This window comes from Pezoporus flaviventris, unplaced genomic scaffold, assembly GCF_033815535.1.
Source record: "Pezoporus flaviventris isolate CSIRO_AGI_PZ_B2104156 unplaced genomic scaffold, CSIRO_AGI_Pfla_v1 ptg000066l, whole genome shotgun sequence".
NCBI classification, from domain to species: Eukaryota; Metazoa; Chordata; class Aves; order Psittaciformes; family Psittacidae; genus Pezoporus; species Pezoporus flaviventris.
Window position 1 is genome coordinate 21,090,388 of NW_026892614.1, and position 24,221 is coordinate 21,114,608.

A 24,221-nucleotide genomic window follows, 5' to 3' on the forward strand; every position below is an offset into this window, starting at 1 on the left:
CACAATCATTTTTTCTGATCCCGAAATTTAAGCAGAGTAGGGTTTGGGTCTTCTCTGGGGTTAGATGACGATATGGGAGGACCAAGAGGTTTTTCCCAAGGCTGGACAGTCATGAATGGCAGGGCATGTGGGACAGTATGGGCAAGTATCTAGTCCACTGGGCCCCTCCAGTGCTTTGAAAGCTTCAGAGATGGAAGGCAGCTGTATGGAGTCCCCAGCAACAAGCTGCAGAAACTGCTGAAGGGGACAGTGAATTATTTTGAGCCTGGTGGGCCCATGACATTCAGGCCATCAGAGCAGAGATGCAACATAGAGATGGGCTCATGGTCGAGGGGTGGACTTAGCAATGGACACTATTGCCCAGATTATTCACGAGTGTGAACACTGCACGCAGTCTCTCCTGCTCTGAAAGACTGTTACAAGAGATGGAGCCTGGCATCATGGACCAGATGGACTCAGCAGCTTTATAGCTACAGGTTCATGCACTTAGATAAGAGTGATGGTATATTGAAAATGTGGGATCTGAGCATGACGTACATGGGATGGAATAAGGGGTGGATACTGTCCTGGGTTCAGTAGTAGCAGTCATTTTTCTCCTCCTTGGTAGCTGGTGCAGTGCAGTGTTTTGACTTTCAGCCTGGGAACAGAGCTGATAACAATGATGTTTTGGTTTGGCCAAGGACTTTGTGAGCCTCATGCTCTGCCAGGGAGGAGGGGAGGCCGGGAGGAAGCAGAGACAGGACACCTGACCCAAACTGACCAAAGAGGTATTCCATACCACAGCACGTCATGCCCAGGATGTAACTGAGAGTTAGCCGGAAGGGCTGGGAGACTGCAGGGTTGGAGGAGGTATTGGTTGGAGCTTGGTCGGGCTTGGGGGGGGGGTGAGTTATCGGTCGGGTGGTGCTGAGGTGTTGTATTCTCTTCCCTTGTTATTTCCTTTATCATTGTTATTATTGGTGGTAGCAGTAGTGATTTGTGTTATACCTTAGTTACTAAACTGTTCTTATCTCAACCCATGGGAGTTGCATTCTTTTTGATTTTCCTCTCCTTCCCTCCAGCAGTAGGGGGAGGGAAAGAAGTGGGGGGAGTGAGTGAGCGAGTTGCCTGACTGGCTTTAAACCTCGACAGGAGGGAAGGAAAGTGGTATGGATAGGCAAATCCAAGTCTCCTTTGCTGCAAACCAAACCCCAAACCATTTAGCTTTACATACAAATATAAAATATTTCTTTAGGTAAGACTTGCACCTTTCCTGAACTCAGTTTCCCTGTCCTAATGCCAGAGGAAGTAGTTTACTTGTTCTGTGACTTAGCGTAAAGACAAGAACCAGAATTATAGCGTAAAAATAGAGCTGAGCATTTGGTGCTTTGCATATCGATCATTGAATATATTGATAAGTTTAATTTTTAATATGACAACTTTTATGTTGCAGGATTTAAATAGTTTTCCTCATCATGAAACTGCACAATTACAAGCTATGAAATTATGCTTTCATGTTTTTGTATCCTGCTCTAAACAGCAACTTGAGCCTTGTGTTTAAAACAGTCTACTCACTGTAGAGCTGTAGACAGAGTGAAAAATTCCACCTGTTTTTACTTATTAATAAACAAGACTTAACTTTTATTATGACACATACCTTATTTTGTTAGATACTGTAACTTTATACTCAGACTGTGTATTAGCAGGTATTAGTTGCAAGACAATTTTTCCTTTCACCTCACAGAATTTATAAACTGACAAATTCTGCCACTTTGTGGATAGCTGAAGGACATACAGGTTTCTTGCCTGTGAGAGCAGGTGATAGATACTGTTTCGGGGCTTTTGGTTGTGTGCTTTTGTTTTTTCTTCCCCTCTCTGTGTATCAGTATCACTGTTTCATTTCCAGGCTTTGTTTGAGAGCTGACTTTTTCCCCTTTCCCTGTGTGTTTAGAGGTAGGATTATATTGTAACTAACAGGAGGATTACAAATACATATCCAAACTACACTTCTGAGAAACACTTGGGAGTCTTTGCAGAGCGTTATACCAAGTACAAGTTTTATATACAACACAACTAAGTTTTTTAACCTGTTTTCTGCCTTTTTTTATTTAATACATTTTAAACTGCTTTCTTCAGAGTGAAAGGAAATGCTCATCAGGTCTGCTTGCATTTGTGATGTCATATAAAGCCTTCTTTTAATTGGTGGGCTTAAAAATGCTACTTAATAGTGATCAACTAGATGAAGTAATTAGAAGGAGTTTTATCATCTTTCAAGAAGTTAGCATAATTTCCCAGATGGAATGTTGATCTCTAACTGCATGTGTTGGAGCAGCTTACACAAGCATCGTCTGATGCCAAGGATTTGGTTACTTTTTGAGTCATGTCTGGTACACCAACAGGAGATGTAGTGCAGGGGATTTTATCAGTGGCAAGAGACCTTCAGATCTTCAGGATATTTGGTGTGAATTCCTTCAGTATTGAAAAACTTTCTTAGTTTTCCAAACAGTTGCTTCAACATGCTTGTGTGCTTCAGTCTTTTGTATTACAAGCCCATTTCTACTTGTCTGTACATAAAAATGTGGAGACCCTTTCTGAGGCAAGTACAAGTGAAGCTCGAAAAGCCATCTTAAAATGGAGTGGTGAAATGTGACCTCATAAAGGAAAACATGTAAGCCACGAAATATATTAGGAATGTTATATCATAAGAGTACAGACACCTGCAGCAGTGTACAAAACCTCTAAAATTGAGCCTTTTTCTCGAAAATTATCTGAATGGACCTAATAGTGATCACGTCAGTGGTGACAGCTTTATTTCTGTTCTTGACTTTTGATTCCCTGTTACTCCATGTTGACACCATTAGTCTACATCACAGCTCTGATACTGAGCATAAGTACTTCTCAGTTCCCCTTAGAGGCAGCCCTTCAAGTGAATGTATTTGGAGAGTTGTTATGGGATATAAATGGAATTGAAGTACCTGTTCCAGTCTCTGTGATATACCGCATTTATTCACGTGGTCCTTTCAGGGGCCAGTTTTTTGATGCATTGAAGAGGAATTCTTCCTCTGCATGCGCTACCTTCCCCTCCAGGCCTTTTGTGTGCAGGTAGGTATTTTAAGCTTATTGTAGTTACTAGACCTGGAAATTGACCCCATGCAGCAGTCTAGGAAGTCACAGCCACTGCTTGCTTCCATTAGTATGTAATTCTAACACTCTTGACTTATTGTGCCCATTGAAGACTTGATAAGAGACCATGGATGTGGAATCTAGGCTAACATAAGTATTAAACTTTTCAGCTTCTGGATTTTACATGGTGGTTATCCCATGAATGAAAAGTTGAATATAGAGGTATGCAGCATACAACTTTGGTAGCTTAATGCTTTTCTTTTTAGAAAATTTTTATTTTATAGCTAGTGTAATTACAGTAACTGCAGGCCTATAATGATAGCCTGAGCTTCTAGAAATAGTTTTAGTGACTGAAAAATAAATGTATCATCAGTGTTTGTCATTCATCAAAGCATTTGTCACCCTTTGTTAAAGCAGTGAAAATTTCTGAAGAACATATAATAATTCATAATACGGTAGGCTAAGAAAAGGCAACGGTTAAATTAGGCTTTGTTGTCATAATAATACATTCAAGATAACAGCCTGTCATTTTTACTTAAATATTTCCCTTAAAAGCCTGATTTCCAACTTGCACATTAATAATTTTTTTTTGATATTTCTGTAATTAAATTCCTCTAGGAAATACTATCATTTGCTATAACAACTGTTGTGAATCAACCACAATTAAGGTGGTAGGGTTTTTTTGGTCTTTTTTTTTTTTTTCCTTTAACTAACTTTGGTTTATGAAAAAACCCACATGGTCTGCAGTTAAAAGAGGAAATCCTTTCTGTAGGTTTACATATGGCTTCTTAAAGACTCTTCTGTCGCTAATACTCTCCCATACGCAATAGCACAAATTATATTTTAATTATAGTAAGAACAGGTAATATTTGTGAGGGTTTTTCTTTTATCAGTGCTTCCTACTCTGTGTGCGCCACTGTGGTTTTTGTATATTGTTTTGTTTTCTTGAACTCTTACAAATCCATTTCACAGAAATGAAAGTGTTTTTTTATTTATTTTATTTTAGGGGATTGTTTTGTTGTTGGTTTGGTTTTGGGGTTTTGTTTTATTTTTGGAAGGGGGCAGCAGGTAAAGGAGTAGTTTTGCAAATATGTATGCAATGAGGAGGAAGATTTTATGCTTGGGGAAAAGTACAGCTTGAGTTTAGAACTACTTTGACTGTTGCATAACAATACCTCGTTTTATCACTGATGTTACCATGTATTAAAATCATACTGTAGATTTCAGATTAAAGCACAAAAATCTCTTTAAGGCACTGCTTTTTTTTCTATAAAGGGATTTTTTTGTGTGTGTGTGTACAGGTATGGGGAAGTGAAATTCTTGGCATAGGGCTGTTGCACAATACTTGGATTTTGCTCAAAGTTCAGTCCACTCCACAAAATATGCTATATGTACTGAGCTAGCTGAAGTTTCTTTGGCAATTACATGAGGAATCAGTTGCTCCATGAAAGAGCTGCCTGCAGAAGGCCGCTTTCTGTGATCACTGGCTTAAACAGTCCTAGGCTGTCTCTTTTCTTTAGATGCACCAAACTGGTCTATTTTTCATAATAGTTGGCCAGAATGGTTTAGTACATGAGAAAACTTATGGTGCTCTGCTTTAACTGATACATTGTTTTCAGCCAGCTGGGGGTTGTGTGCAAGAAAGAATTCAAAAAATTTCTTATATGGGTTGGCTGTAGTCTTTTTGATCTGTTCCTGACACGATTTTATTTTTCCACATGTAAGTATGTATCCATATGAGCATAGGGAGAGAGGAAGAATCCCTGACCTGTAAAAATGCCCTGAGCATTATATGGCAGCTTCCACTTCTGTTCATCTTAAAATATGTTATGGATGGAGTATGTTATTCTAATCTTGTGGTGACAGAAAAATAGGTTTCTGAAAGAAAAAAACTTTTTTTTTTTCCTGAAAGAAAAAAAGCATTTTTCAGAGGAAAAATAAGCTATCCTTGGCCAAGAGTCAAATAAGCAAGTACTGCCTCACCACCAAGAAGACCCTGACCTTTTGTTTCCATTCCTGCAAAACGAGTTTGAATCCCTTTAATCCTCAGTCCAATTTTCAACAGAGCATTCTTGACAAAATTAATCTCACTTGCATAGAGGAGACAGCAAATTGAATATGGCTGCACATTTAAGAATAGTATCAAAGAACATTGAGGAGTTGGGCACTCAAAATATTACCCTTTTGCCATAGTACTTGAAGTTGCAGCCCCAAGTTATATTTTTACCCACCTTTAAATGAAGTGGATTAGCTTTGGTTTTATAATGAAAGTGTTGGACAGCTGTAACTGACAATATTAACTCACAGATCAAGACGGATAGGCCCATGACCCTGCTCCTGGATATTATTTCTGGCTGCTAGGACACATTTTTAGATCCAGCTGATCTGTGTGCCAGCTGCTTCTGGCACATGTAGTGCTGGCACAAAAAAAACAAACCCTGTGGTGTTGCAGAATACTGAGGGTTTATGTTTTCATGCTGGTTACCTTTCCTCATCCCCATTACCTGCTCATAGTGGGAGAGTTCTGTTACTGGGCAGTAAAGTTTTGGTGCCTCCCTAGGAAGTGTGTGATTTAGCTTACAATAAAATATTTTTGTCAGGATGTTGGGAACACTTCAGTCTTTAACCTGTAATGTTTGCAGATTGGTATGCCTAGTAAAAATATTACAACCTTTGTAAGTTCAATGAGTTGGAAGAGCATTTTAAGTCTTGCATATAGTACTTCTTCTGTGAAACATAAATAAAAAATGTTGGTGCAGCCTTTTGGCTTAAATATTCAAGCACAATCAGTCAAGAAACTTAGAAAATGGAGAAATCAAATATGTGCTTGAACAAACTGCATTCCCTAACTAGAAAGAAATTGATGATATAAAAAGTGGCACACTTTGAATCCGGGTAGTATTACTACAGAAGCCTTAACTTTCGAAACCTGTAATATAAGCTAAGATCTTTTCAGCCATTAGCAATTTTTTCATTGCTGCTGTAAGCCTTTGCTTTTGTGCTGAGTTTGAGTGCGCATATACAGCATCGAGTGCAGAGGGTCTAAAGCTGTTCTTTGCATAAATACTTACTAAGAGGCTTGTGAAATGATGCATGGGTTTGGCAAGAAGGGAGCCCAACTGGGAGAAAACAAGAACAAAAAGTTTGTAAAGCTAAGGATTAAAGCTGACAGAACAATTTCCATTGAATAATTATTTTACTTTATCTCTGCAACATTTATGAATGCCCAAGTTTGATAGTACAAGTAGTTTGGCAATTTCTTTCATTATTGGAATCTGTCAGGTTAAAATGGTTTGGAGTTTACAGTTTCCAGAAAGTTTCTAGACTCTAATTTCTAGTTAGTGTTTCTGTTGTATTAAAAAAATCAGGTACTTCAAAAACTTCAGTTACTACAACACTTTTTCCTTATAAATTTTGAAGAAGTAGCAAATGATAAGCAGGACCCAAGAAGACAGTAATAACCAAGCTTTCAAATAACACTTGCACTGTAAATATGGTCAAAAGAATTTTTGTGGTGGTAGAAACCTTTATTGGCTTTTGGATTTTGTTCAGGTAATTCTTTCTAGAAGAGGAGAAGACTCTAAGGCAGAATATTAAAACATTATTTAAGTAAAATAGCCCCCAGATTAAGCTACTTTTATTTTTGTAATTGTTTAGGATTGGGTTTAGGTTTACTTTTTAGGGAATACTTACGTATCTTATGTTTCTTATGCTTTATTTTCTGCCTTTGTCTCCTCACTTGAAACCACCTTAATCTGCGTTAGGCTACTTTAAAAATGTTTTGTTCTTTAAAACTTGAAATTAGATAGATTTCAAAGGGACATTTATGGATTATAGCGTAGGAGTACTGTATTTTAAGTTTAAAATGACAGCAATCTTGCACAAACACGTTCAATGTGATAATTTTCAAAGGTGGCTGAATGGCTTGCTAGATTTAGAATACCTTGGTTTCTATTTTTTGTTTTACTCTGAATTTTTACATTGTCTGTGTATCTCTTCATTTTGTCACACACTGGCTTTGCTAATTTTCTCTACCTGTAGCTTGTCTTATTTCTTCCTGTTTGCTTATTGCCTTTCTTCTGCCTTTTGGCAACATAGGCCTTGAAGTGTAGGATATCTAAAAAAGTATTATTTAATTTTTTTTTTTTTTTATGGCCTTCTCTTTTAGGATAACATTTTGTCATCTGCCTTTCCAAAGTAAATGGCTGTATGTGGGCACCGAAAGAGGAAACATTCATATTGTCAATGTGGAATCATTTACTCTCTCAGGCTATGTCATCATGTGGAATAAAGCCATTGAACTGTGAGTTTAATGAAGCATTGTCTGTTGAGGGGAGGGAACAGAAGTGTCCTAGATGTTATTAACGTCAATGGCAGAAATGTCATTGTTACCCAGAGTGGCCTCAATCTTAGTCTCACTTCAGCAAATACATGATCAAAACACATAAACAGTCACATAAACTTTTTATTCTCATAAATATGAAGTTTTAATGTTAGCATGTATGTTTCTGCCCATAACACTATTTTATCATGGTGACTGGAATAGATATAAAAATAGACAAAAAATAATTCTGTGGTGATAAAGAACTGGAAAAACAATGTATGTTAAAATATGATGTGACTGGTACTTGGGCAACCATGTCACTACTACGTTTTTGGGGTTAAAGAGCAAGATATAGAAATACACATTGTAAGAGGGCTGGATCACTCAGAATATAAAATTGCGTGCTGAAAATTAAATTTAAATAGACCTGTTCCAACAGCAAAGTATATTTTACAGCTATTGTCATTGCTCCTCCTTTTTTAGTAATTGCGTGTGCAAATACAGTGGTTCATGGGAGAAAATATATACTTGTGTGCTGCTGTTCTTGTGCTCTTAATTTGTTTCTGGAATGTTACGTCTATCTTCTAAACATACAAGAATTCCATCAGTTCCCAAAAGCTGTTCAAACAAACATAGCTCTTTGGTCCATCTTCTTCAATAGCTAAGTCAACATAATGTCCTAACTGTGTTAACAATGCACAGTTTAGGCGGTTTCTGAATAATGGAAAGACTTGGTTTTCAGCATTAAAAAAAAATACTTTATCCAGCTGTGTCAATTCTGTAACAACAGACATTTAGATATTGTAAAGCTAATGGCAGTTTTGTTCTGTGTTGTAAATAAGTGGTAAATAAGTCTTTCCTTCTTATTAAAAAAAAAGCCAGGAACTAAGGAAGTATTTATGGGCTTGAAGATAAAAGTGACTCCATGGTGAAATGTCAATAACTTCTTTAGATGGAGTCGATATCTACAGCATATGTATTACTTGCCATTACTATGAGATGAAGTTTTTGGCAGTGGAATGTTGTTTTGGTTTTCATTTTGGTGTTGGGTTTTGTTTGTTTGTTTTTTAATTTATTTTAATTCTATTAAATGGAAATATTTCTTGTTTAGGTCATCCAAATCTCACCCAGGACCTATTGTGCACATTAGTGACAATCCAATGGATGAAGGAAAGGTAGGATGTGCTTAAATACTATTCAGTACATTTTTCAAGCAAGAGTTTCTCTTTGAAGTATACATACCAGTGCTTTTTAAGGAAGGATTAAGTAGGTGAGGACAATGTTGAAAATATAAAGGCTAAATCAAGTTTTTAAGCTCTGAAAATATGCAACAAGGTACAGACATGACTGTAGGACACAGTGATAGAATAATTGAATTCATCTTGTAACCAGAAACATTTGAAAACACAGGTGAAAGTGCTTAATTGCAGAAATTAATGAAAACAAAATTAAGGAACTTTATGGTAAAAATTAAGATGTTATCAAAAAACAGTCATAACCTGAGTGCAAAAATAGTTTGATGGGAATTATATAAACTTTAAAATGCTCATGGGTGTTTCTTGTGGGGTCTACTTTTCTTCACATCCCATGGTCCACATTGACGTGTAAGCAGAAGGGGTGTTCCTTAATTTTGACAGTAGGAGTAGAGCAAAATACAAAGGAAGGATCTGAAAACAGCAGCCTTAGATGTATGTTTCCCAAAAGTGTACAGACTCCTAACAAAAGTATGCTTATAACTTAAACAGAGAGACCTTGATACCACTTTAAACTGATTCTCATTAATGACTCTACTTTAGATTAATCGGGCATAAGTGGTTGAATTAAATTGAGAGGATTTTTTTGGTCAGTGCAGCTTCTCAGAAATACCCTGGGGTTTTGAAGTCCCACTTGTGAAGAATCTTCAAGGAGAGAGAAAATAATTTTGTTTACTATTGTTCCACATACACAGGAGAATTTTGTTTGTTTGTTTTCTTTTCATTTAGTGAAAAGCTCCTCCATTTTAGTAGGGGGTAAAATTGGAGAGGGAATGATACTATTATCTCAGTAGAGCTTTGAATGTTTTAATAGCATGCTGGTTATAAGGCTGTATCCTAGACACCTGAAGTTTCAGTCGAACAAGGAAAATTTCAGGAGTAGTTTTTTCTTTGGGATGAAACTCGGTGGTGTAAGTGCATAACTAATGGTTTTCTCTGTAGAACTGGGTTTGAATCACATTCCAGAATCAGAGACCCTAGGGTATGAATGCAATGAAGCTATGGTAATTTGAGAAGGCAAATGATCAATTTATTCTGGTGTATTCCACCCTCACTCCATACAAAATTATTGTCAATTAAACTTTAAGAATTACTGGGTTTATCAGTCAGTCTGTTAGCCAGTGTTTTAGAATCTGACCTTACGTTCATCTCGTTTCTCATAAGTCATTGCTGAAAAAAAAAAAGTTCAGTTGCAAGAGCGTCCTGTGTACTCACTCTTAAAATTTGTTCATGCTATTAGCCTTCCAGTGACCATGATATTTCTACTGTTTAAAGTTTAAATAGAAGAATTATAAAATATGGCTTATGATAAAATAATTTAAAATAATAGTATATATGACACTGTAGTGAGGAAAAAATCCAACTTTCACTTTGACTAGATCAAATGTCTAATATCTTTAGGGTATTTTAGTAGATGTAGCTGTAGAGCATTGAAATAGACCAAATATAGTATCTCTAAGATGGCCATGTGTTATATCTCATACTGGAAATAACTGTACTCTTTGAAAAATTTAATATGCTGAAAAGATTGTCCGGGCAGAATGTCTAGGTACAGCTCTAGGTTTGACTACAGTGCCATGTGTGTGAAGAGAATGTTTTCTAACTTGTAATATGGAGGACACTCCTCAGCACAGTTCTGTTTTCTCATGGGAAATAGGCAGTTTCAGCAGCAAGTAAATCCCAGAATCCAGCTGCTCCTCTTTATTGTCCATACTGGGAAAAAAAGAAGTGGGAATGAAGTCATGCTGCTTAATGCTAAGAGCTGCTTCTCCTGTAGCAGCTTTGCTGAAAGAAAAGCTCTCACAGTAGATCCAGCAGCTATGAGAGATGAAGCTGCATTGCCACTTTCTATGTAACAAGTGCCAGTGCTGTTACTACTACCTTATGTTGGCCTTGTTTTGTTTTCATTAAGAGAAGTGTCACTTAAGGTAGGAGAGCAAATTTAGATACTCAGGAATGTCTGAGACCAATTATTATGAGCAGTTTGAATCTTGACTCCCTACAGAAATGGTTTAATCTTGCTTCTAGCAGAAAGATTATTTGGAAAATTATCTTATTTAATTTCTCTCTAGCTTTCCTCCTTTTAACTAGCTAAAGGAACACCAAGAACCTTAGTTATCTCAACTGTGATTAACATCTGGAGAAAGCTTATATTACATAGCTCCTTTATAGGCAATGAACTATTACGTAGAACTTTGGGAAGCATAGTGTGTTCTTCCAGAACATCTAAGCAGAACAAATTCCAATGAGGAAAATGCACAATAAAGTTGTCTTTCCCACCACTATTCCCCACCTCCCATTTTCATTCTGGAAGGAATATACTTGCACTTACCTAAGTTTTATGTTAGACTTCCTGGAACTCAAGGGGATTTCCAAGAGCACTTTAGAAGAATGCATTCTCTCTCTTTTTTTTTTTTTTGTGTGTGTGTGTGTGTGGTTTGTTTTTTTTTCCTTTCCTAATTTCGCATGAATGTCAGTTGTTTTCACCACTTCTAAGTTTTTTCTTTATAACTACTGGCAGTTACTACATGTAGTATTATATAATGACTTAATATATATGCTTATTATCGCAGCTTCTAATTGGCTTTGAGTCTGGAACAGTGGTGTTATGGGACCTGAAGTCAAAGAAGGCAGATTACAGATACACACATGATGAGGTAACATTTTTCACCTGCATTGCTTATTATGAGAATATAATTGCCCAATCTAAGAGTGATTTTTTTTTTTTTCTATGTTTTTCTTTGTTTGAATTCCTCCTCCTGCTTCTGTCACCATTGGCTTAATAAATATGTCTTTGAAATTTCAAGTACTTTAAGCTTTCTCTTAAAGAACCATAGAGTTAGAGTAATAGGAGCTTCAGATTGAATAAGAAGAATTCAACTCACAGAGCTGAAGTTTGTAAAGCAATAAATGGTGGCATGGATTGGATTTCTTTACTAGTTTGGGGGTCTGGCTTTCAGATATTTTTCCTGTTACTGGGTAGTGTGACTTTCACCTGTATTAAGAGCTTGAGTCTTAAGCTGAAACAAGACGGTTTAGCAATTCCTGTCATTTGGAACCGCTCACATATTCTGAAAAGTTGGGGGGGAAAGAAGCTACTAAATAGTCTCACTAGGCCATTTCTATAAATACACTGTTTCCTTGTAGAATAAGATCAGGGTCTGAAATGAAAGTGGGAGAGATTAAAAAAAGTTGCATTGAAGGGCACTTAATTTCTTTGAAGCATATTTCTTGAGAGAATGTAGGCTTTTTGAAAGACTGAGATCAAAAAAAAACAACAACACATGCAAGTTGATTTATTTTATCTGAAATAACATAAAATTAGTCTCAATTATATTTCATTGATTGTAAAATGTCTGTTTTATTGTTGGGTGCCAGCTAGGCCTGTTTCTTGTATCACAGCAGGTATTTCTTCCTTAGCTCTGTACTAAACTTTTTTCACAAGGCAGGATTTTTGTGGGTTTTGTGGTGGTTCTGATTCAGTACTCATGCTTGTGTGTTAGCTGTACCATTGAAGAGCTTCTTTGAAGGGACAGTCTCTGAAGTGGTTTAAGCCTCAGATCATCAGAGCTATGTTAGAATGCCTGAGCTGAATGAGGCTTATTCAGATGTCTGTATAAGCCTCAGAGCATATTATTTAAAGAGCAGTTTTCTATCTTCCAGTTGCATTGCATGCATCTAATTCCCCCTGTCATTTTGTTTCATAAACTTAATTGTATCTCCATCCTTATCTAGTCTAAAGTTCTTATACCTCATGTTTTTCTTGCTCTTAACCATTCTATTTCATCTTTGTTTTATAAAAGACAAACTACAGTGTAGTATATTCAAGATGTAGGTGCACTGAATTTACAATGTGGAATAATGACTTTTTTTTTTTTTCTCTTGATCTTAATACTGGATCAGCCTTTTGATGTGGCAAGCATTAAGGAGATACTTCCTTAGAACAGCCTACTATAAAACTAGAACCTCACTCTTCAGTGTTAATTGTCAGCTCTAAGTTCATCGCACTTACACAGTGCTTCACACTTAGATAGTTGGACAATAAAAATTTCAAGTCTTTCTGCAGTTCTTCACTGGAATCCTGATTTCTACCTTGAATATGCTTTGGTACTGTCAGCAGACTTACCACTGTTATTTCCTGAGTTATTTATTAATAAACTGAGCAGCACAGATCCCTGTGGGTATCTACCAATTGCCTTGAGCTGATCAATTACTGCCAGTCTGTCTTTATTTTAGCTTGACCAATTATTCATCTGTTCAGGGATCTTAATCTGTTTGGTTTTAGTTTCATTTGAGAGATGTTGAAAGACTTGTGGAAAACTTAATTGGTGTTTCCATTAGCCACATGCTTGCTAACATTTTTCAGATGTTTGTTGGATATAACTTCCCTTTATAAAAAGCATATTGACTTCTACCTGAGATATCATACTCATCCCTGTGTAGACTAACTCTGTTCTTTATTAAAGCTTTATTGCAGTTTCTAGAAGCTTACCCAGGGTAGACACTATGCTGCTTATTCTGTTTTGCTTCACATTTTGTTGTCTCTTTGCTTAAAAATTGACTCCATACTTGTCATCTTTCTGAACCGGCCCTGATTTGAGAGGTTGCACACAGCAGTGAACAGTTCAGCTGTTTCAGCTTTGATTTCCCGTAGGATTTATAAATGAATGTATCTAGTTGTTCAGTTGTTGTTTTGGGTTTTTTTATTATTGGAGGAGAAGTAAGGTCTCTTGTCAGATCTTTTAGTAAAGGAATGTTCATTATCATAAATTGGGAATAGATAGGAAAGGAAGAGAAAAGTGAAGACCTGTAGACTGAACTTGGTGAGTTTCTTCATTCTCATTGGTGAGAACATGCATAAAATGGCTTAAAAGGAAATACTGACCACTGATGTCTTAAAAGTTGAAGTATGCTTTTTCTGTGAGTTCAGATTACCCTTTAAGAAAAATCTATCTTTGGGGAAAAGAATTACTGGATGCGGTAATAATTTGTTGGTTCTTACCCATTTAACAATGTATGACAAGGGATTTCTTCTTCAATGATTAAGTTATTTAGATCTAATCTTCTAATGGGGAAGGCAGAATAGAATACTGTCCCATTTTTCAAATTTGGATTTGATACAGTTAGGCAGTTTCAAGTTCTTCAGGATTCTGGCCTGAATGGCATAGAAATAAAATTATTTATTTAGTCTAATAGAATTGAAAATGGCATTTCTCGAGAAGTGCCATTGTGGAGTGCTGTAATAGGATCTTCTCTCAAGGCCATTGGTCCAGAAACAGTCAGATATAGAAAAGATAATTAATAGGAAGCTGCAGAAAGTGGATTATTCCACATATGCTATATATACACGTATCTTATCCTCTTTTAAGTGTGAGTCAAAGTGAGTTGGGACTGCTGCTTTAGTTTTATTTTATTTTATTTTATTTTATCCTCCAGTGCCTCTGTTTTGTATTTAGCTGCAAAAATGGCAAATCTCCCTTGATTTGTCAGTGGAATTAAAATTCAACTCTATAATGTTATCTTTCTAATTGTATTACAATCAATGCTGGTTAGTTAGTGGCCCATATAAATACACTGTTTTTGCTGATTTTTCAACTAGCAGAGATTCAAGTAAGTGAATGTAAATGTTAAGAAACATAGAAGAAACATGAGTTTTTTTCACTACATTTTGCAAGAATGAAATAATACTGCCAAATAATAAAATCTTTGCTGGATTTTGAGCCTCTTCCTTAGCAGAAAAGCACTCTCACTAGCATTTTGCTGAAAGATGTTACTGCAGAAACGTGGGTAATGTTTTGAGTCCTACGCAAGTAACACCTTAACTGATACTGTAAAAAACACTGACTGGTGTTGCTGGAATTATGGTAATAAGGTAACGTGTTCATTGTAGTTGAGTAACTTGGCAATTCACATAATTAGCCAAAAATGAAATATCTATAAATGTATAATATAAGCAAATAATAATTTTCAGTGGCAGGCTAGTTCGGTTGTGTAGAATTTTAAAATAGAATGGAAAATCACAAACCAGGGAAGTTGACTAAATGGAGCAGGATTCAGGGAAGGTATGAGTAGCCTAGGTTCTGAGCAAGAAAAGAGTAACTAGTAGACAGTTCTAGGCAGAAGCAACCTAATATGTGTCCATTATAAGTTTGACCTCACCTTGCTATCTTCTTTTCGTCCACATGTGAAACTAATATTAGTTTTTTTCTTTTAACATGTAATATTGACTTCAGAGTTGAAAAACTTTGGTCAAAAAGATGCATTTAATTATAATTTGTTCTTGATTTTTCTGTATTACAAGTGAGATCTTGAACTTCCAGTACTGTATGCTTTTTATTACAACAGTGATATGTTGTATGTTTAGAATTAGTTAAGAGAATGCACAAATGTAGCATTCTTTTCCAGAGAAATTGGAGGAAATTTTCTGTGACATAATGGAACTGCAGTTGTGAATTAACTTCTCTCTAGAAAGTTTCTTTGAAGCCTTTTCCTCAAAACATCCCTTTTGTCTTAGGCGAGCTCAGTGGAAAAACAGAATGAATTCTTTATTCATAGCCTTAAGCCTTTTTTTTTCAAACATTGGTGATTAAGAAAGTTATGCATTTCTTATATGTAATGCATTTTATGCAGCAAACATTTCTCATATTTTCAGCCATGAGAGGAAAAAAACTAAACAACTGTTTGGTGGTTTGTTGTGGTTTTTTTCCTCTAAAAAATTGAAGTGCAACTTCTGAAAACTAGATCTGCTTTTTTAAGTACAGTCCATTCTTCAAGTATTACTTTGTTCCAATTTAAAGGAAGCTTTGGTAGCATTAACTCAGCAAATGTATTATAGATGACTATTTTTAGGCACAATGTTCTGGTACACAGCTGAGTATAAGGGATTATTTTAAAGCATTAAAAACATGTCAAAGTAGCCTGTGGGATTAAGAGGAAGAGAGCAAATAAAAAAAAAAAGGCAATGCTGATATGTGACTTGCCAGGAACTGAAGCATGTTGATGCACTCATTAGGCACTTGCCCATTTCATAGCATCAAAACAATCTTCATGATATATTGCCGTTTAAATCTCAGTAGCTATATTCTTTTTCTTTTACAGCATTTGTTTCCCTTTCTTTCTTGGGCTATTGACAAGAGAGTTAGCACAGGTACTCACAAGTTACTATCCATGCTTTGAATATGTTAGTAAACCTGCAGAAAAGGAGTGTCATCAGCTGTTTTTAAGTTCACCAGAAAATACTTCTTTTGTCTATTGAAATGAAGGACTATAATAATAAGATAGTGAAATCTGAATAGGCTACGGTAAACAGTGGTTTGCAGAATAACTGATCTCTTACCATGGACCTTACCAGTCATGCACAGTATACTTTAAGTTCACTTAATGGCACAAAAGAGAAAAGGGTTGTTGTCAAATCCAAAGACTGATAAAGGGAATTTTCCATGATTGTGGTGCATTCCTGTGGGAAAGTGTACAGAAACATTTTGCCAAAGATTGTGTTACACTTGAAAAGCAAGCGAGGAGGTGCATATTACTTAAAACAAAGCAAACAAAAAAAACTCAAACCAGTTTACATAGATTTTTTTTTTTTTTTTTCCCCGAGTTGTAGCAACTGTATTGGCAGTAGTCTAAAATAAGTCTGTAGAAATTGAAAGAAAAGGGATTTTATGTATATGCTGTTTCATTAATTGAAACAGTTAAATCCCCTTGGTGGGGAAAAATAGTCTCAAAACTTGAGTCTTTATTAATGAGCTTGTCTATTAAATTGTAAGGTTGTATTTAGAGTTACTGATTTTTGTACCTCTTCAAAGAACCAAGAAATAATAGTGATTTCTAGGCATATTGACAAGCTGCTGCAGGTGTGAAACTGAATTGCATAAAGTGTTGTAAATGTGCATTAATCTCTTTAAAAGCAAGTGATCTACTTAAGATATTTCTGCTGGAGACCTGCATATAAATGCTTTTAACTTTGTTCCTCAGACTTCAGGTTTCTTATTTGTGATTGCACTTCACTTGTGATTGTGAGGGAGTCCTACAGTCTCCGTCGGGTAACTGTTGCAGTCATTGCAAGATTTCCTTCTGAAAATCAGATGGGTTCACCTTCTTTGCATGCAGTGTGACAGTCACTTTTCCACACAGGATAATCCTTCTGGAACAGCTGGTGAAAGTGAGGCTTCCTTTGTGCACAGCTTGTCTCCACATAATACTCTCTAGGGTAGTTAGTTTCTATGTTTCTGGTTAAGCTTTGGCTTAAGCAGGATAGCACAGTCAATCATGCTGGATTTGTTATTTAAAAAAGACTTGACACCCCCGCCCTTCCCCTAGAAAATACATAACTGTCTCAAAAGTTTTGAAAATATTCCAGAACAGCTACCTTTGAATCACAGTGAAGGGGATAGTAGGAATACCCTTGATAAGAAACCTTTAGTTATATTTAAGTAAGCGTAAAGTTGGGGTGTTTTTAATAAAGAATTTTCTGTGTAAGATCCTGTAAAGATGCCCTGGATTCAGTGTATGTTTATAAATGGAAGATTTGGAATGTTAATGAGGTCATGAGTTGAATTACCTGTGCAGACAACTCTTCTTAAGGATATAAATGCCTTGTGCCTTAAAAACAGCAACGTTCCTCTGTGGTACTGGTCCATGATCTTGTAATGGGGAATTATTGTCTCTCTGGGATCCATATGACCAGTGGTATATTCCATAAAAATATTTGAGATACAGTTGAATTGGCTCCAGATGATTTAAGCATACTGCTGCGTTATTGTACCAAAAGGGTACCAGGTGAAGTTTTAAAACAAAGTGAGAACTATCGTTAAAACTCTGCAAGTTTTATTCTTGACCAGTAAGTTTTCTGTAAAATACTGGAAAATATATTACTCCTAGGGGCTTTGTAATGTTGAAGAAGCTATATATAGATTTGCAGCCTCAGTGGATTCTGCCTGATTTTTCTATCTTGGATGTTGTGCTTTCCTTTGTATTCTAGCACTAATATTAATCACAGAAAAAATGTCCAAACTTTTGCTCTCGAGTATTGCAGTGATTTTTCAGTTACCAGTTTTGTTTTGCTGATTGAGGCTATCGATACTGACCAGCTAGTGCCACCTAAACTTATTGTACTTTTTTGTTGTAACTGAATTGTCATTGTAAATATGCTAGCCTGTTGTAAAACTGGAGATTATTCTACAGACTTACAGGTTTGGCTTTATTTTTGAACCTTATAAAAAGATATGAAGTGTGTAGTAGCTAAAGATAGTGCTCTGCACCAAAGATTACCATACTCAACCCACAGAATTGTTAGTTGGATTATTTTAAAAATACATAAAATTTATTTTTGTTATGCTTTAAATAATATTTAACTGCATTGCTAAACATAGCCAGATGCTCTATAAAACTAGACAATAAATAGCCATAAATCCAGAGGCCTTATTATTCTCTTTCAGCATTCTTTCCATCCCATCAGGTTCCTTGCAGAAGGTGATAGCAGTCATCCTTCTCCTTTGTGCTCAGTTGTCAGATCTTTTTATGTTCTTAAGCATTAATGATGTTTCAACATGGGGTTTTGGGTTTCCTTCCTCTTGACCTGATTTTTCAAGAAAAAGATAGTGTTCCTTTTTCCAATTTACCCGTCATTCTGTGAAACTTGCCTTCTTCTTGGTTCTTAAGACCCATTTTTATATAAACGTGTATCAAAAATGGTTCCATTTACACTATGAGCTGCTTATTATTGTCAGGGTTAGTCTCCACATGGGAGAGTATTTAAAACATACTTGTTACATTGTATTGCTCATAATAGTATAGATAATTTCTTCTCTTAGTGAAAGTAGATTTTAGAAATGCAACCTGTGCTTTACCAATTTTGTGCTTTCAAGCTTACTGATTCCTGGATTTGCTTGGTACTGCGTTGGTAAATAACACTGAATTTCCAATATTTATGCAAAAAATCTTTCATATTATGTGCTTATATTTGCTAAATAAAAATTAATTTTACAGGCAGGATGAGCAAGTCTATTTCACTTTGACTCTAGGAGACTTCATGTGAGTGTTTAGGTTTCTGAGACTTCATGTGAGTGTATAGGTTTCTGAACTACATATGTGTAGATTGAATATTGGTACACTGAATCAGTATCCTAATAAATTCTGTAGTGATGCCACACTACATAGGGAACAAGACTAAAATTCACTAAGAAATACAAAATTTAGTTGATCTGTAGTTTATAGATAGCTCTTCTACTACTTTAAGTTGGAAAAGTTACTACTGGAGAGTCTGAATTTATGTTGTGTAGTCATTTTCCTCTATCTGGCATTTAATCTCTGGATTCTTCCAATCATATTACTGGAAACTGTCTGGATTTTCTGTGTAATTTTATGAAATGTGAGGATCTGATCTGTGTATAATCAGTTTAGGCAAAGCTAGCTTAGATCTGTCTTGTGTGATTTGCTTTTCATCTAGGGGTGCTGCCTAAGCTTTCACTGCTAGTTAAGATTCCCTACTACTCAACCCTTAGGTACCTGACTTACTGGAGTGAGTCTAAACCCTGCTTACAGATAGAATCTCAGCTGAGGGTACCCACTGAAAAGATGGCATTGTACAGCCCGTACAGCCCATAAGCTTTCACACATTAAGTTCTTGCTTTAAGTTTACCTAGTTATGTCTTTATCATGAGGCAGACCTACCTTCGCACTGATATCACAGTTCCATACTTCCAGCAGGTAATACTTCCTTCTGCATCTTTTGGGTATTAGAGAGGTACTTTGGGGTTTTGATATTTTATATTTTTGCTTATTGATATTTTAATCCTATAACTAAAATTCCTTTGAACATCATCTAATGGTTTCATGATGTCTCTGTGTACTAATGCAGATGCTGGAAACAGAAATGGCACCAAACTTTTCTTACTAGTTCATCTCTTTGCCTTATTTGTACTCTTTGCTTTGTTGTTTACTTTTCCCTCACCTTAAGGCAACAAGTAGATTTCATTTAGTTAGCTTTTTTCTGCAATGAGAATTCATGTGACATGGCTTAATCACTCCAGTCCCAATTTTATGAATGTAAAAATGCTTCTGTATTCATGAAAAGATATACTAGTAGATTCCTATGCTTTCTTATACCTTAAAACTACCACTGCAACATTAGAATGCTTATTCAAGCTAATGTTTTGTTTTTGTGATCATCATAATTCATTGTAATTTCCAAAATCTTACTGTTGCTTCAACTGTCATTTTACTGATGTTCTCAGCCCCTGCTTGCCTCTTGTGCATATCTGCACAGATATCTTGAAATGCCATTTAAAACTTTGACTTACAAAAAATAAGTATTGATAGGATTATTATGGACAGCCTGTTTTTCCCAATAATAAAAAAAATGTTGGCTGGCAAAGTTCAAGTGCTTTCAGATACTCTCTGCATGCTACCAATTACTGAAAAATACTTTAATACTACCCTCTGAGGAGTATCTTTCCCCCTCCCCTTAAACATGTCAAACATAACTACAATGAAGACAGCATTTTAGATGAATAAAGTATGTCTGAAAGAAGTACTTCAGAATGGAAAACTTACCATGGGTAAATTGGGACATTCTAAATGCGGCATGATTTAATTAGTACTTTCTCTAATTTCCTTTTGCTGTCACATGTCACTGAATAAGGATAAAATTATACTAAGCTACTGAATTTATACTCTTCTGTTTTAAAATTTTTCTTTCGTAGGCAATCCACTCTGTGGCTTGGCATCATGAAGGAAAACAATTCATTTGCAGTCATTCAGATGGTACCTTGACAATATGGAATGTAAAATCTCCTACAAAGCCATTCCAGACAATCACTCCACATGGTAAGATGAAAATGTTTGACAACCCTCAAAACACAGGGAACTTATTTTTAAAAGAAGTACTTCTTGCAAAACCAAGTATTAAAAATGCAAGTGCAACTAAAAAAAAAGTCATATCAAATTCTGATAGATTTCATTAAAAAAGTATCAAATAAGAATCCAAATCACTGCAATTCTGTCTAAAGTGCTAAACTTTAAGCTCACCTTTCACACAACAGCATCGATCTCAAAATTAGCTGTTGCTTGTTTTGCAGGGCTTACATTTTGCTTGCCATTACAATCCCATATGTTGTTTAAAATACATATAAGCAAGCATCTGTTTCATGTATAAATGTGTAGATTACCATATAAATTCTTGGAAAGGTTTGTAATAGAGTAAGACTAGCATCTGGTAAAATATTCCCATTTCTGAGGAGTCTTGAGTTAATGTTAATCTAGGAAATTAACTTTACATGTTGTTCTTCTGTGAAATATGCTGCCACTATTCAAAAAGTTCTATATAAATGCCAGGTTTTATATGGTGTGCATATGTCTAAGTCATGTTTTAGCAACTTATTTACCTCAGATTCTGAAGTGTATGTAACAGCATAATCTGTGAAGTTACAGTTGTAGCATGAGATACTGAATTTAAGAAGCCTGGTTTACCTATATGAGCCTTCAGCAAGTCCATGTTTACTGTGCTGGCTGGGGTCTAGGGGGAAAAAAGGAAGCTGAGCATTTCTACATGATGCTGTAGCAGTCAAAAAATAAAAACCTGACTGCTACTGCAGTTGTAAAATTGGTTAGAGAAGACTAACGTTTATATTGTTTTGGCCTCTTAGTAAACGATTTTGATTTTGGGCTGTAAATGAACTTTTTTGTGCAGAACTTTGTAGCTGTATCAGACTTCATCAGTGTTCAGAGGGAAAAGATGCATATTTACACTATACTCTTAATTTCTGTTGACTGCGTGGGAAATTGTATCTGTAAAGCTTTAGTTGCTAATGGTGCACAGTAAAGGAGTGGTCCATGTTCAAATCTCAGCCCCCAAGGAAAACACTCAGAATAAACCTTATTTTACTTTTAAGCTGACCAGTTTTCTAAGTTGGTATACTGAGAATTTTAACAATCTTTAATGGTATTGTTCCAAGGTAAACTGTAGTTTTCAAAGATGTTAAATATATGTCTGTATGAGTGTTCTACTTTGCAAATTGCATAGTGGTTTTCATAATTCTTCATCAGATTATGGAACTGTAAGGTTAATGTAAGCAAATAATTCACTTTAGGAAAGCAGCTGAAGGATGGAAAGAAGCCAGAACCCTGTAAACCTATCCTTAAGGTGGAATATAAAACAACTAGAGCTGGGTAAGAGTTGTTTTGCATCTAAAATTAATGTACGTAAAATAAATGTAGCTCCCTGGGAATGCACTTTGTTTTCCAGTTGTTGGGGTACATATTCTGATGGCACTGAGCTATGACAAAACATAGCTGAAAAATTTTGGTAAAGCAGGTATTGCTGAGTAAACTACAAAACCTCATGTAAACAAATGACTTCCTACAAACCTTATCTTAGGTAAAGATACTACTAATGCATAATCTACGTGCTTTCTCCATGCAACTAAATGTGTATTTTTGTTCAATCCGTTGAGCATACTACAGAGAAAAAGGCTGATAAAGCAAGAAGAAGCGAAAGCACAGGCCTGAAAAGCTGATCTTAGGCAAATAGTAGCCTGATGCGAATATTCTAAGTTCTGAATACGTGTTCCTCCCCCAGAAATGCTACTGACAAGCTCTTCTGGTAAAGTGCAGTAATTTATGCTGTGAATTTTGCCTAATTATGCACACTGAGAATGTTACAAAGCAGTAATTTCAACAAGAGGCTCAGATGGAATTACAGTATCTTGAGTAGCATGTTTTGTTACCAAGACTGCAATTAGGATTGCAGGATTTCATGAACTGAGTGGAACTTTATTTATGGTTCTAAAGTCTTTTAAAGCGTTTGAGTAAAAAGTGCAACATAAAGTATTCATGGATACCTGTTCAGCTACTTGCAAATGTTTTTGTTGGGATTTTTGTTTTATTTGAGGGTGGTGGTGTTGTGTGTTATGCATTGATTTCATTTGCTTTCCAGGCATTCAGATTTGTAGAAGATTGTTACTTAATTGATGTAATAGATCTTACTATAAATATTGGTATACACATACATATAGTAGCAGTGTCTTTGTGTTTGTTTTTTTTTGCTAAAAGTGAGGTGAAAAGGAATTTAAGATGGGGGCTAATTCCCAGTGTATGAACATGTATGATCAGTTGGCAAGCCATATTTTCCTTTCAGCAGTCTACATCTGTGTATTCCTTTCTCAAGTGAAATGTTAAAAGCTGATCTAAAGAAAGATACAGATAACCAAAAGTAGCCTCAGCTTCAACAAGTTACAAGTTCTGCAATCAAAAGCCTTCTGTTTATGAATAGTCACTCCAAAGGAGAAGATGAGTTTGAAGTTTGTTCTATGCAGTTATATTACAATGTGGAAACTAACTGACTTTTCATGCAGTTCAAATAGGAGCTTACTCTAGTGTAATTTCGAAGAATGCATAGCACTTTGGAGAGTACTTTTTCCTATTGTGGTCTCTTTTTACACCCCTTGCTTTTCACACTATGAAGCTGGAGTTGTGGAAACAAGGCAAGAAGTTTTTTTCTGGTTCTTACAGATTACCTATTTATCTTTTAAGCTTGTAGGTTTTCTGTCGTTGGGTGTTTATGCTTAAATCTGCTGCAGATAGTGCCTGTGAAGTTTCCAAAGACAAAGTTGTTTACCCTCAACAATAGTATGTCTGTAGCTTTGTTTCTGGGAAAAACATATAGAAAGGTTATTGACAGTCATCCTGTACCCAGGCTAGGGAGTCAAAAAGGCAAGTTTCTTCATATATTTCTTGTGAAAAGTGGCATAATTTTCCAATCCCAGAGAATGCCATTGCTCTCCAATTTTTTTTTTTATTTTTTTTCTTCATTTAGAGTACTCCAGGTCTTTTGAAGTGATGAGTTGCAAAGATAGATTACTCTTTGGGCTTGCTGAAATGGTTTCCATGTTGCCTTTTAAGCATACTTTTCTCTCTAAAGTGAATCTAGAGAGAAGCTCTTGAGCTTCCTAAAGCCATTTCCTGCCCCTCCAGATTCAGTTCCTGCAGTATTTATTCTGATTGATATTAGCATTATGGTAAAATTGCCTAAGCTTATTCTTCACCAGTAAAGCTCTGTGTAATAGAAATTGCAGCTCAAAAGTCTCCCTGTGAAACATAGCAAAAGGTTATTGTTAGCTAATGCAGCTGTCATTGACTAACTGTAGAGCAGTACCTCAGAAAGATGGATGTATATAATTGGGGCCTAGAGGTTATAATAATAATGAGGTCTTCAGATAAGTAAAATTTCTTGATCTGTTAATTTGGTTTGAATATACTATTTTATTGTATTTTATTCAAAAGCACTCTTCCCAAAATGAATTTGTAATTTATCTTCACTAGTACTTCAAGAATTTCCTGTTTAAGCTATACTAACTCTTGGAAGTATTTTTCACCTGTATTACTAGGCATTAAGATCTTGGCAGATCCACCTGTGGCTTGAAAAGGAAGCTGGCTGGTACCAGAGGCCTGACTTCTGTGTATACTCTTTGCCCTCACATCTAGGTTGCCAGAAACTGGCTGACATTTAACGATTTATGTCTGAAATTGAGCAAGAACATCCT

At 35.8% G+C, this 24,221-nt stretch overlaps 1 protein-coding gene across 11 annotated transcripts in view; it reads left to right on the plus strand.

The window, feature by feature from the left end:
- The window catches only part of STXBP5 (syntaxin binding protein 5), a 110,440-nt gene that overhangs the window by 37,219 nt on the left and 49,000 nt on the right, over positions 1-24,221 (plus strand). For all 11 annotated transcript variants that reach the window (XM_061471495.1, XM_061471498.1, XM_061471489.1 and 8 more), the window contains 5 exons: positions 7,271-7,405; positions 8,538-8,601; positions 11,253-11,336; positions 20,385-20,508; positions 21,771-21,849. In XM_061471495.1, the coding sequence (XP_061327479.1) occupies positions 7,271-7,405; positions 8,538-8,601; positions 11,253-11,336; positions 20,385-20,508; positions 21,771-21,849 (486 nt within the window). The remainder of the gene's footprint in view (positions 1-7,270; positions 7,406-8,537; positions 8,602-11,252; positions 11,337-20,384; positions 20,509-21,770; positions 21,850-24,221) is intronic.